Here is an 11,108-nt window from a genome sequence, read left to right as displayed (position 1 = left end):
AGGGAAGGGAAAAAAAAAAGAAAAAAAAAGAAAACAAAAAATTCCTTAAATATTAAAATATTACTAATCATTGTCCACGTCAATACCGGTAATGCCATGTCGGTTGATTTCCAACCAAAATTGTCCGAATGGACCGAGGTGGTACAAATGTAAAAGGTTCATGACTCAATTAGCCCAAAAAATAAATGTTTAAGACCGAATTGGACAATTGCAATAGAGGTTTATGAGTTTTTTTGGTAATTTTTCTCATGACGAACAACAACCTTCTTGACAAACAAATGCCAAAGAGAAAAATGAATGGTAAGATATGAAGGTAGAAAATAAATAAATAAATAATAGTTCTCAAATTAATTTGTTGATATGCACATCTAAATTTGTAGAGCTGGCAATTAACATCAACATCTACCTAAGGGTTGACAAATTGAATTTGAACGCATTAACGGGTATGTTGCGCGCGAAAAAGTTGCATGTCCAATGTCGAAAATCGAAAGTCAAGCCAAACACTATTAACTTATAAAGTGGCCCGATAATGGGTAAATAAATTTCTTTTTTAAATTGTAAAAAGAAGACTAAATGAACGAAATATAATTAAGTTCAAGCATCTTATGAAAATTTATTGCATCGTCGGAAGAACTCATTTTTCTTTTTTTTTTAAGAATCTCAATCATTTATTTCTTATTATGTATTTCAAGAAAAAAATATTGCATATTTTCTGGGGAAATGCGTTCTCGATAGTACTATCGGCGACGGTATAGTCCCAACCGTAAATCCGCACACCATCACCTCATGTTTTACATAAATGACTCGTAGATTGAAAAATTCATGTGGTCAAAAGTAACTAACAGGTCTTATCAGTTGTCGGAATAGTAGCTTTCTATTTCTTATCCAACAATGACATTTTTCCGAAAAAAGAAGAAGAAGAAATCCAAATCTTGAAAAGTTTTTCTTTTCTCACTTTACATATATTGCATGCCAACGTATGTTTATACAATTTATTTCTTTACATTATTTAATAATTTTTAAAAAATTTGTAATTAATTAATTTTGTTTAATTTTTCAAATACCGATTTTTTCCACGATGGCAGTTCTTCTGCACATTTGGTAGTATATTTAAGAGACAATCTTCGTATTCTTTTCCTACAACGGAAGGAATGCGTTCAGACATCGTCGGGGTCGGAAGGCGGGAGACGCCACCTCCGTCGTCGACCGTGACGGTGCTCGACAGCCGCCGACGGCGGAGGAAGCGACGACTTTGTTATGCTTCTGAAGTTGGTTAACCCCTCGGCATTGTTGACCAAGTTCCCATGAATTTATTCCCATTTTTTCTCGGAAACCTCCCTTCCTGTTCCCTCTCTTTTCCATGAAAAGCCACAATTCCGCCATGAAACGCCACCACCACCTCATGCTATATAAGTTCCCTCCCCCTCCGCCGATTGAATCCAAATTCACGACGAAATGGGGAGCACCATCAACCTCGGAAAAGCCTTGGCGACCGGCAATTTCGCCTCCTCGAAGCCCGCTCTCTCGCCGAACCTCGCCTCCTCTGTCTCCCTCTGCCAGGGCCCCCGCCGCCCGCCGGCGCCCCTGCGCGCGTCCTCCGATGACGACCGGTTCACCGTCCTGGTGGCGGACGAGCTCGGAGAAGCGGGGCTGGGGATCCTCAGGGATTTCGCTGAAGTTGACTACGCAGTTGACCTCGCGCCGGAGGAGCTGTGCGCGAGGATCGACGGATGCGACGCCCTCATCGTGGGGAGCGAGATGAAGGTGAGCAGGGACTTGTTCGACTGCTCCAGAGGGAGGCTGAAGGTGGTCGGGATCGCTGGGGGTGGGATCGACAATGTGAACTTGGCGGCGGCAAACGAGAATCGGTGCTTGGTGGTGAATGCCCCAAATGCAAGTGCCTCGGCAGTGGCGGAGCACGCGATTGCGCTCCTGACGGCCATGGCCCGAAACGTTGCACAAGCTGCAGTTTCGGTGAAGTCGGGTAAGTGTTTGTTTTAAGAATTTCGATACTTTTTCAGCACTTCTAGTTCTGGCTGTTTGTTCTGTTTTGGCATTGTTTAGTATGTGCAGTACATATATAGAGGAAACAATCTAGAGGGTCGTTCATGCAAGTGGGGACTCAAATGGGAACTGCTGAATGGTCTTTCTGGCTTCTACTTAATGAATATTTACTTGTGAAAACTTTCATGGCATGAGATACTTTTGTCCCTAAAGTTCTTGGAATATATTCCACAATCAGAAGCTATCAAACGATTCCATTGGATCATCGTTCGGTTTCATGTGAACAATCGGAGACAAGAACATGGGACTTGGAATCTGAGGGTAAAAAGCTTGGCTATCCTCGTGCAGCTATGATTTTGTGATCTAAACGGGTAGGACGGCGATGATTGGATGCCTTCTCTAGGCGGCCTTTTTTTGGGAAAATTTGTTGTTTGAAGGACACAGGGTCTAGATGGATTATTTTCACACATTACTGTTTGAAGAATAAGGGGAGAGGCGTTTAAAATTCTGGTCAGAATGATGATTCTGAAGCGGAATCAATCTGAAAAGTGTTTCAAGATGTCTTAGTACAACCACATACTAGTTACTGCAAGATGCAGTGTAGATTCAGGAAACCTTTTCCCGTACATAGAAATTGAAATAACTTCTTCAGTTTATGAGGTTCCTTCTGACCTTGAGAAGTCAGGATGCTGAAGGAACAGGTTGAGTTTGTGAATCTCAGTATATTTATGCAGGGGCTATGTTTACCAACATATTTCCTCTTTAATAGTAGCAATGGCTTTCTGAGGGGTTACCTCCAGATCTTAGAATTTTGTAGAGGAGCTACTTGATTGATGACAGTTTTCTGTAGCCGGAATTTTGATCAATCTGGCGTGTATTTTTGAATGGAACACTTGAAAATAACAGATTTTCTATTTTTGTGTACATACTACATATTCTCAAGCTGGATAGTTAAAACACTCAGCTGTTTCGGCTAGAAAGCGTGTGAAAGACCTTGACTGTGACAATATGGCCAGAAACTTGAAGTGACTCTTGACATACATGCATCGGCTAATGCAGGTGATTGGCAACGGAAAAAGTATGTGGGCATGTCTCTTTCAGGGAAAACCCTTGCTGTTATGGGTTTTGGAGAGGTTGGGTTTGATGTTGCCCGACGTGCCAAAGGTCTTGGAATGCATGTAATTGCATATGATCCATACGCCTCTGGTCATCTAGCCCGTGCAATTGGGGTAGAGCTGGTGACATTCGACAATGCCATAGCGAATGCAGATTTCATCTCCTTGCACATGCATCTTACTCCTGCCACACAGAAGATGCTTAATGATGAGACCTTTGCAAAGATGAAGAAAGGCGTTCAAATTCTGAATGTTGCTCATGGAGGATTGATTGATGAAGACGCTCTAGTCAGGGCACTTGATTCAGGAATTGTGTCTCGGGTACTTGTTTCTGTCTCACTTTCGTCCTTTGGGGACTGCTAATTATGTCCTATGGAACATTGAAGTGATTTCTCTAGTAGGCAGCAGTAGATGTTTTGATAGAGGAGCCGCCAACAAAAGACAACAAGCTGGTCCAACATGAGAAAGTTATCGTCACCCCACATCTTGGGGACAGTACTTTTGAAGCTCAGGTTGGTTGAATGGCCTGACTTTATGAATGCTTGGACTTTTCTCTTTTTGTGGCATCAGATGACAGCCAAAGCAATATGCAGGGAGAATTGGCTATCGAAATTGCAGAAGCGGTCATTAAAGCTTTAGAAGGAGATCTTCCTTCAACTGTAGTCAATGAACCGATGGTTGAGGCTGAGGTATCACCTGGCATCTTTATATTGTGTAGCATCTTGCCTCCTCATGAGCTAAACCACCTTACATGCAACATGAGAGTGCTCCTTCCGAGCAGCATACTGCATATATGTTGTTGGATTGTTGATGAATTTACATTCAGAAGCCATTGCCCTTATTCTCCTAGTAGAACTCTATCGTCTTTTACCAATTAATTGACAATTACATGGACTAATAAAGTAGAACAAATAATTTAGTCATGCACTGATCCTTCGATTTTATCTGGATTCTTATCTATTACAATGTTATCTAAGGTCATAATAAACTCCTTTGTTGGGCTAAGAAAACCTTGATATTCCATTAATATGCTGTTATATCTGATTATAGTTGCCTGCTTTTTTACATTTCATAAGAAATATGTCCTGCACATTTCAGTGCTTCCTTTGTTCTATCAGGTTCTTGCAGAGTTGAGACCATTTCTGGACCTTGCAATTAATCTAGGAAGATTTGCTGTTAAACTAATAGCAGGAAGAGGTGGTTTCAAAACAGTAAAAGTCACGTACGCTTCTGCTAGAGAACCAGATCAACTTGATACGAAACTCCTCCGAGCCGGGATAATCAAGGGCCTCATCGAACCCATTTCCAGCGTCATCGTCAACTGGGTGAATGGAGATTCAGTAGCTAAGCAAAGAGGGCTCAGAATTACCGAAGAGCGAGTCAATTTGACCGGTTCGCCAGAGTACCCTCTCGAGTTCATCCAGGTTCAGATTGCGAACGTGGACTCGAGATTCGACGGCGCCGTATCAACGTCCGGGGAGATCGAAGTTGAGGGGCAGGTAAAAGACGGGCTCCCCTTCTTGACGAAGATCGGGAACTTCGAGGTAGACGTTCTGTTGGAAGGGTGCATACTACTCTGCAGGGCAATCGATCAGCCGGGTTCAATAGGAAAGATTGGAAGCATCCTGGGAGAGGCGAACGTGAACATCGGCTTCATGAAAGTTACAAGGACCGCCGTGGACTCGGAAAGCATGATCTCGATCAAGCTGGATGATCAACCCACCAAGGAAACGCTGAAGAAGATCGGCGAGATCGCCGCGATTCGGGAGTTCGTTTTCCTGATTGTGTAAATGCTGCACACAACACGTTATTTCATTGTAACACATTATTTGATGCCCTTTCATCTCTACCTTTGTAAAGATGTGTCACTTGTTAAGTTTCAATTGCTTGAATAACTTGGTTTCCCTTTTGAGAATAGTGCTTCAAATCTCAAGAAGCAAATCTCAAAAGAGAGCTATTAGACACTTGTTAAGTCTTATAACAGCTATTTTTTAAAATATTACGGTGTGCGATTTGAAGTTATTGATCTTATGAAATTGTACATATTTTTTTGTTGTTTTCTTTATAGTTATCTTGAAATTTGTTATTTCCACTTTTATTTGATTTAATCAGTGCTCTAGGAAAGCTTATTAATCGGGCCTTCAGAAAAAAAACATAAACGATGCTTGAATACATTGAAATATCATTAAAAGATGACATGCAAAGTACCGATATTCATGCTAGAAATTGACTCAATGGTTTTTGAATGTTTTTCAATATGCAATGTAATCCTCAAACTTTAGCCGAATGTGTAATATTATCCTGAACTTTTTATTTGTTCAATATCGTCCATATATTTTGGATACATGTTTCATTCACTCCATGAATTGTATTTCATAAATTCATTTACTAAATTAAATATGTATAAAAAATTCAAGATTTATATTGAATAATTTAAATTTTATAGATTATATTGTATATTAAATCCAAAATTTAATTGCGATTTATATCATGTACCCTATTTATGCTTATTGGTCCAAGAGCTGGGGGAAGAAATTCGGTGCCGACCACTATGGAAAGGATATGACAAGATGGAGAGTGTCGTTATCAGACACGAGATAAAGTTAAAACCAACGACTTTTGTAGGTTCCAAGTCATCTTTTCTTTGTTCTTTATTCTGCACAAACTTGGATTTTCGCAAGATTGATGTGATGTAAACGCGTTCCGACGGCACGGGGTCGGCTGAGCGGATATCTGAGCCACTCTTTGCCGTGATACCTAATTACTACAAGGGGTGAGCCAAAAGAATTGATTGGATCAAGAAATGCTCTGATTAGATCGAATTTCCTGGTTCAGACCAGTTCATGGGGACTCTGGCCCAATTCCCAATTTCATGTAACTGGCAATTTTCAGTTCGGTTCTCGGTTTTGTAGATGGATCCATTCACTCGAATTGGATTAGCTTTCTTTAAAAAATTTAAGTTTACTTCTTAGAGTTTTTTTTAAAGAAATCATTTAATTTTTTATTATTATTAGGGGTACATTTACAACTTAAAATGTGTGAATATGTGTTTCAAATACATGCGATCGATTTCACTATACCGTTCTAGAACCGGCCGCATAGGTTCAGCCGATCCAATCCAAGCACCTCTAGTCCGATCTCCGCTTTCGAAACTAAGAATCAATCCTATTGGTCCGATTCTCGAGTCTAGAATGAGATTGAATCGGATAAAAAAAATCGATGACCCCTAATTATTGCTGTGGTGTGATTCATACTCTCATATGACAGGAAATCACATGGGTCCTACTCCACGCCGAGCTAGCGGGGTTTCGGGAGAATCGCCTTGGTGGGGGTTTCAAGGGAGCAGTGCCCTCCTAGACGCCAAAGGGTTTTTACGATTTAAATCCGTAATTTTTCATTAGTAATTTGGGTTTATGCTCATGAATATATATTGTATTTTTTTTTTCGCTTGTAATTTAGTAGTTTGGGCCCGTAATTGAGTGATGCTACGAGATGTGCGATATGTTAATTATAATGGAATCCTCTATCGGACGTAGCCCCAATTTAAAGGTGAATCGGGGATAAAATCTCGTATTTTTATTTCTCTTTTTCGCTTAACGTTGTACTTGGACTTGATTGTGCGCTGAATTCTAACAATTACGATAGATCTCACATCGAAAGTTTTTCTAACCGTTAGCATTTTAGTGGGGTTGTCGTTCAAGCGATTTTTTTTTTAAATAAAAAATATCTTTTTGGGGGTTGGTCATAAGAGCTTTCTGACTTGTTTTATTTTAAATGAGAAAAGCTTTTTTTTTCCGCTATTGTTTTATCCAGAAATTCGGAAAGATTCCTCCTGCGCATTCCTGCGGATGTCAAGTTCAGTGTCAGAAAATGCCGGCAAATCCGTCGACACCGAACCGATTTTTGGAAAAAAGAAAAAAAATTCCAAAAATCAACTGTCTATTTATGTTTCAGATAAAAACACAAAAAAAAAAACAATATTCTTATTTATGACTTCACTCCCACGTCACTCAAGCCCCTCCTCCATAAATGTTTGGGCCGGTCGGAAGTGACGCGAAAAATAGGAAATTAAAAAAATTTGCAGGCTAATAAAACGAGAAAGTAAATTAGAAAATCAATGAATAGTAAAAAAATTGTACCGCACTCATTTGAAGATTATAACATTTCAATGCGCCATAAAATTTTATGAAAAACATGCGCTCGAGCATCGTAATTTTTCAAGCAACCACTTGAGTACTTGGACTTTTAAAAAATATTCCCTGCAAATGATACGTCACGTCGGATTGTCGATATTTGGGATATATATATTATATATTTTGGTTATGCACTCAAGTGACTGGCTAAAAACGCTATAGCACGCGAGTGAACCCCGTGAGAAAATTATGCGGCACTAGTGATGTCATTTTCTCTAAATGAATATGAGATTAGAAGTGAAGAATATAAATCTATCTTCGAACACTTTTAGATCTCCCTTACGATGTTTTTAAGCAAGATTATTCTTTTATTTAGAAAATAAGAGTGTTATATTTCTTTCATTTTAACAAAAAGCCAAATATGCACTTGGTGGCATCTTTAAATAGTAATCGCCCCTTGAGTTTGGCTAAAAATCGTATGGCGGGCGAGATAGTAACTCTAGAAAATAAAATTTAAGGCATGCTAGGATTGAGGGGTTTCACGATCAGTCCAAATGGAAGAAATCTAGAACTACCTATCGAGACCGGTTTTCAAAATTTTGAAATCTCAAACCTACCATGCACATCTAGAAACCTTAAACTAGAATTTTCACACGCATTTTTTAGTTAAATGATTGCAGTAAATCATAATATCTAACGACTACCATTTATTGTTATAATTTATGACCACAACTCGTATTTAGACACATGAAAAATTTGAAAATATTAACAAAGTAAAAGCCTCAGTCATGAATATAAAAAATGGAAGTTCACATTAGTGATTCCAGATCACGTGCTCATCATGGAACTCTATGGAATCTTGCAAGATCATGTGAAGACATGGAACAAGAGAAATACAAAAAAAAAAAAAAAAAAAATCGTCATAAGTTACAGATTCTACCACTTGAAACCTAAAAACCTACCCATCGAACGGGTTCCCCAATTTTTACAACCTTAGAACTAATTTTTTTTTTTTTTTCGATTTTACTTTAAAACCATGCTCACCACTTATGCATGCAATCTAAATTTAGCCGTTCGATCAAATAAAAATAATCTAAATTCAGCTGGACAACAAGAAATGATGAGCACGGTAAACATGAAATAGAGATCATCATAAGTTATGATACGATTTCAAATTATCTAAAAAATCAAAATAAAAAAAAAATGAGGGAGAAAGAGAAATGAGTAAGTTTATACTTTCCTTAACTGATATACTTCATTCCATGCGAGGAAAAGTCACAATCTTCAGCTATACAAACACACGTGGAGAACCTCTTATTCATACTCTCTCTCTCTCTCTCTTTTTTTACTTTTTTTTGTCTACACGTCTCTGATAGTTATAAATAAATAAAAAAAAGAGGAAAAAGACAAGAGTGGCCAAAAAATAATAATAATAATAATAAGATAACGTTGAAAATCTGACTGAAACCTGACACGAAGCTACGACCTCGGTCTTCCACCATACGCCCGCTTGCACACCGCGTCCGGCTTCTGCGACGGCACGCACAGCTGCGACCTCGCCGGACACTCCCTCAGGCAGTTGTCCCCCAGGCTCCCGAACGCCACCGTCGCCTCCCCTGAGAACAGCCCCTCCGGCGGCTTCCCCGTCAGGTAGTTCCCGTCCAGGAACAGCCTCCTCAGCGTCGCCTTCCGCCCGAACTCCGCCGGGATGTCCCCCCTCAGCCTGTTGTACCGCAGCGACAGCGAGGACAGCTGCGGGTAGTTCGCGAAGCTGCCGGGGACGAATCCCTCGATCCGGTTGAACCCCAGGTCGACGGCGACCAGGCTGCCGCCGCCCCCCGCGGGCGGGGTCGCGACGTCGATGCGGGCGAGGCTGTTGTTGGCCAGATCGATCTGCTGGATGGAGGGGAGCAGGAAGAGCCAGGGCTCGAGGGCTCCGGCGAGCCAATTGTGGCCGAGTTCGACGACCTCCAGCTGAACGGACTCGGCGAACGAGTCCTTCCAGAGGGGCCCGGAGAGCGAGTTCGCCCTCAGGGCGAGCTCGAGCAGGTTCGGCGGGAGCTTCGGGATGGACCCGGTCAGGCGGTTGAAGCTGAGGTCGAGACGGGTCAGGCTCGAGAGCGAGCTAAGCGAACTCGGCAGCGACCCGGAGAGGGAGTTATACGAGAAGTCGAGGGACCGGAGGTTCTTGAGGCCGGTTAAGGCGGGGACGGAGCCGGAGAAGGAGTTGGCGCGGAGGGAGAGGGTGGTTAGGGCGGAGAGGGAGGAGAGGGAGGAGGGGATGGGGCCGCGGAAGGAGTTGTCGGAGAGGTCGAGGACGGCGAGGCGGGAGAGGCGGGACACCAGAGGGGAGAGGGTGCCGGAGTAACCGGCGGGGTCGAGGGTGATCAGGGTGATCCGGGCAGGACCGCCGGAGGAGGAGGAGGAGGAGCAGGAGAGGCCACAGGTGAAGTAGGAGCGGCGGGGGAGGGCGCAGGGGTCGGAGGAGGAGAAGTTCCAGGAGGCGAGGCAGGACCAGGGGGCGATGGAGGAGGGGACGACGGCGGACTTGAAGGCCTTGAGGGCGGCGACGTCGGAGGGGGAGGTGAGCGAGTGGGCTTGTCGGCTGTGAACGACGGCGGCGACGATGAAGAAGAGGGAGAGAGAGGAGAGGGGATTGGCCATGGTTTTTGGTTTGCCTAGGTGGAATTTGCGAGCGATTGACGGAGGTGGAGGTGGTGGTGGTGGGAGGTGGTGGGGTGGGGGGTTGTCCTCAATGGTCAATGGCTGGAAAGCACATTGGCTTTGGGGCCGTGGAACATATGCTTGAACAAAAATAATCTTTATTAGAGATAATTAGAATTTATTTAGGATAATTTTCTAAGTTAGAGAGATTTAATAATTTTATTGATTTTGTATATTGCGCATATATCTCTCTTTGATTGTACGTACGTATCGATATATATTGGAGTGGTTTGATAAAGCCTATAAATACGTTGGTGTAATTTTCATTATGATATACCAAATTATACAAAAATTTTTCAAATTCTTCTATTAGTATTTGTATTTTATTGCGATTCAAGAATTGTCATGGGATCTTATGTTTCTGTTTTTAGACTCCGTAGGGTCTTCAGAAGTAATCGATTTGTTATAATAAAACAAGTTCAAACGATAACTTCGCACTTATGTGTTTATATAGTTAAATGTTGAGTATTACACAAATTCGGCGGGTTCTCGATTAGAAAAATGCTAAGAATCACACTTTAAGTAGATTTGATCAACGGGTCGACAGCAACCGTCTAAGTAAGTGATCAAGATATGGTCACACATCCGGAAAATGATTTTTCCTCTCAATCTCAATCGATCTATACCTTTGAGCAACTTTTTTAATGTGTGGGGTTGAACAAGGATTTTTTAGGGTCGAAACTGGGTCGGATCCAACTAGATTCAGCCATTGATCTAACTCTAGATATGCAGTAGAATTTCATTGAAGAGTTAATATGGTTGGCACTTGTCTTTCATAATAATGGAAGCATAATTTAATAAGATCATCAATTAGACTTGATTTATTGGTGACGTGATAAATGTACCCCAATCATTGACCCCGAGGATCTATTCAAGTCCCACACTCTAATGGTACGTACATGTCGTAGGCTCCGGGTCGGTTCTCATGCGTCCTATCAGCCTTTAACTAAAGTCCATTTTAAATGGAAATTTAATGAACGACTCAGAATGAAGCTTCGAAAATCAGTGAGCGTGGAGATTTTATTAATGTGTCAGATAAAATTAATGCCGACACAATTAGTTTACTTCATTTTCGCGCCTTGCTTAGAGTTAATAACAAGATTAATCACTATACTAATTAGAAAAATCAATA

At 41.5% G+C, this 11,108-nt stretch overlaps 2 protein-coding genes across 2 annotated transcripts; one reads left to right on the top strand and one right to left on the bottom strand.

Moving 5' to 3' along the window:
• The first annotated feature begins 1,158 nt into the window (after nt 1-1,158).
• LOC115750667 (D-3-phosphoglycerate dehydrogenase 3, chloroplastic-like) lies at nt 1,159-5,035 on the top strand. Its single transcript, XM_030688172.2, has 5 exons — nt 1,159-1,984; nt 3,064-3,440; nt 3,521-3,631; nt 3,713-3,808; nt 4,238-5,035. The coding sequence occupies exons 1-5, from the start codon at nt 1,456-1,458 to the stop codon at nt 4,907-4,909; spliced, it is 1,785 nt and encodes a 594-aa protein (XP_030544032.1). The 5' UTR covers nt 1,159-1,455; the 3' UTR covers nt 4,910-5,035.
• A 3,575-nt stretch (nt 5,036-8,610) lies between these two features.
• Nucleotides 8,611-10,010, bottom strand: LOC115750666 (leucine-rich repeat receptor-like protein kinase PEPR1). Its single transcript, XM_030688171.2, has one exon. It carries the CDS (start codon nt 9,914-9,916, stop codon nt 8,732-8,734), a length of 1,185 nt encoding a protein of 394 aa, XP_030544031.1. The 5' UTR covers nt 9,917-10,010; the 3' UTR covers nt 8,611-8,731.
• Nucleotides 10,011-11,108: the final 1,098 nt, after the last annotated feature.

Source organism: Rhodamnia argentea, chromosome 5 (genome assembly GCF_020921035.1).
Source record: "Rhodamnia argentea isolate NSW1041297 chromosome 5, ASM2092103v1, whole genome shotgun sequence".
NCBI classification, from domain to species: Eukaryota; Viridiplantae; Streptophyta; class Magnoliopsida; order Myrtales; family Myrtaceae; genus Rhodamnia; species Rhodamnia argentea.
This window is presented reverse-complemented; position numbering and strand designations above follow the sequence as displayed.

What these genes read in the sequence shown, in the direction of transcription:
- LOC115750666 (XM_030688171.2), bottom strand. Translation starts at nt 9,916, where the DNA reads ATGGCCAATCCCCTCTCCTCTCTCTCCCTCTTCTTCATCGTCGCCGCC.
- LOC115750667 (XM_030688172.2), top strand. Translation starts at nt 1,456, where the DNA reads ATGGGGAGCACCATCAACCTCGGAAAAGCCTTGGCGACCGGCAATTTC. An exon ending in TGCAGTTTCGGTGAAGTCGG is followed by an intron (nt 1,985 to 3,063) that starts GTAAGTGTTTGT and finishes CGGCTAATGCAG; the next exon opens with GTGATTGGCAACGGAAAAAG. An exon ending in AACCGATGGTTGAGGCTGAG is followed by an intron (nt 3,809 to 4,237) that starts GTATCACCTGGC and finishes TTGTTCTATCAG; the next exon opens with GTTCTTGCAGAGTTGAGACC.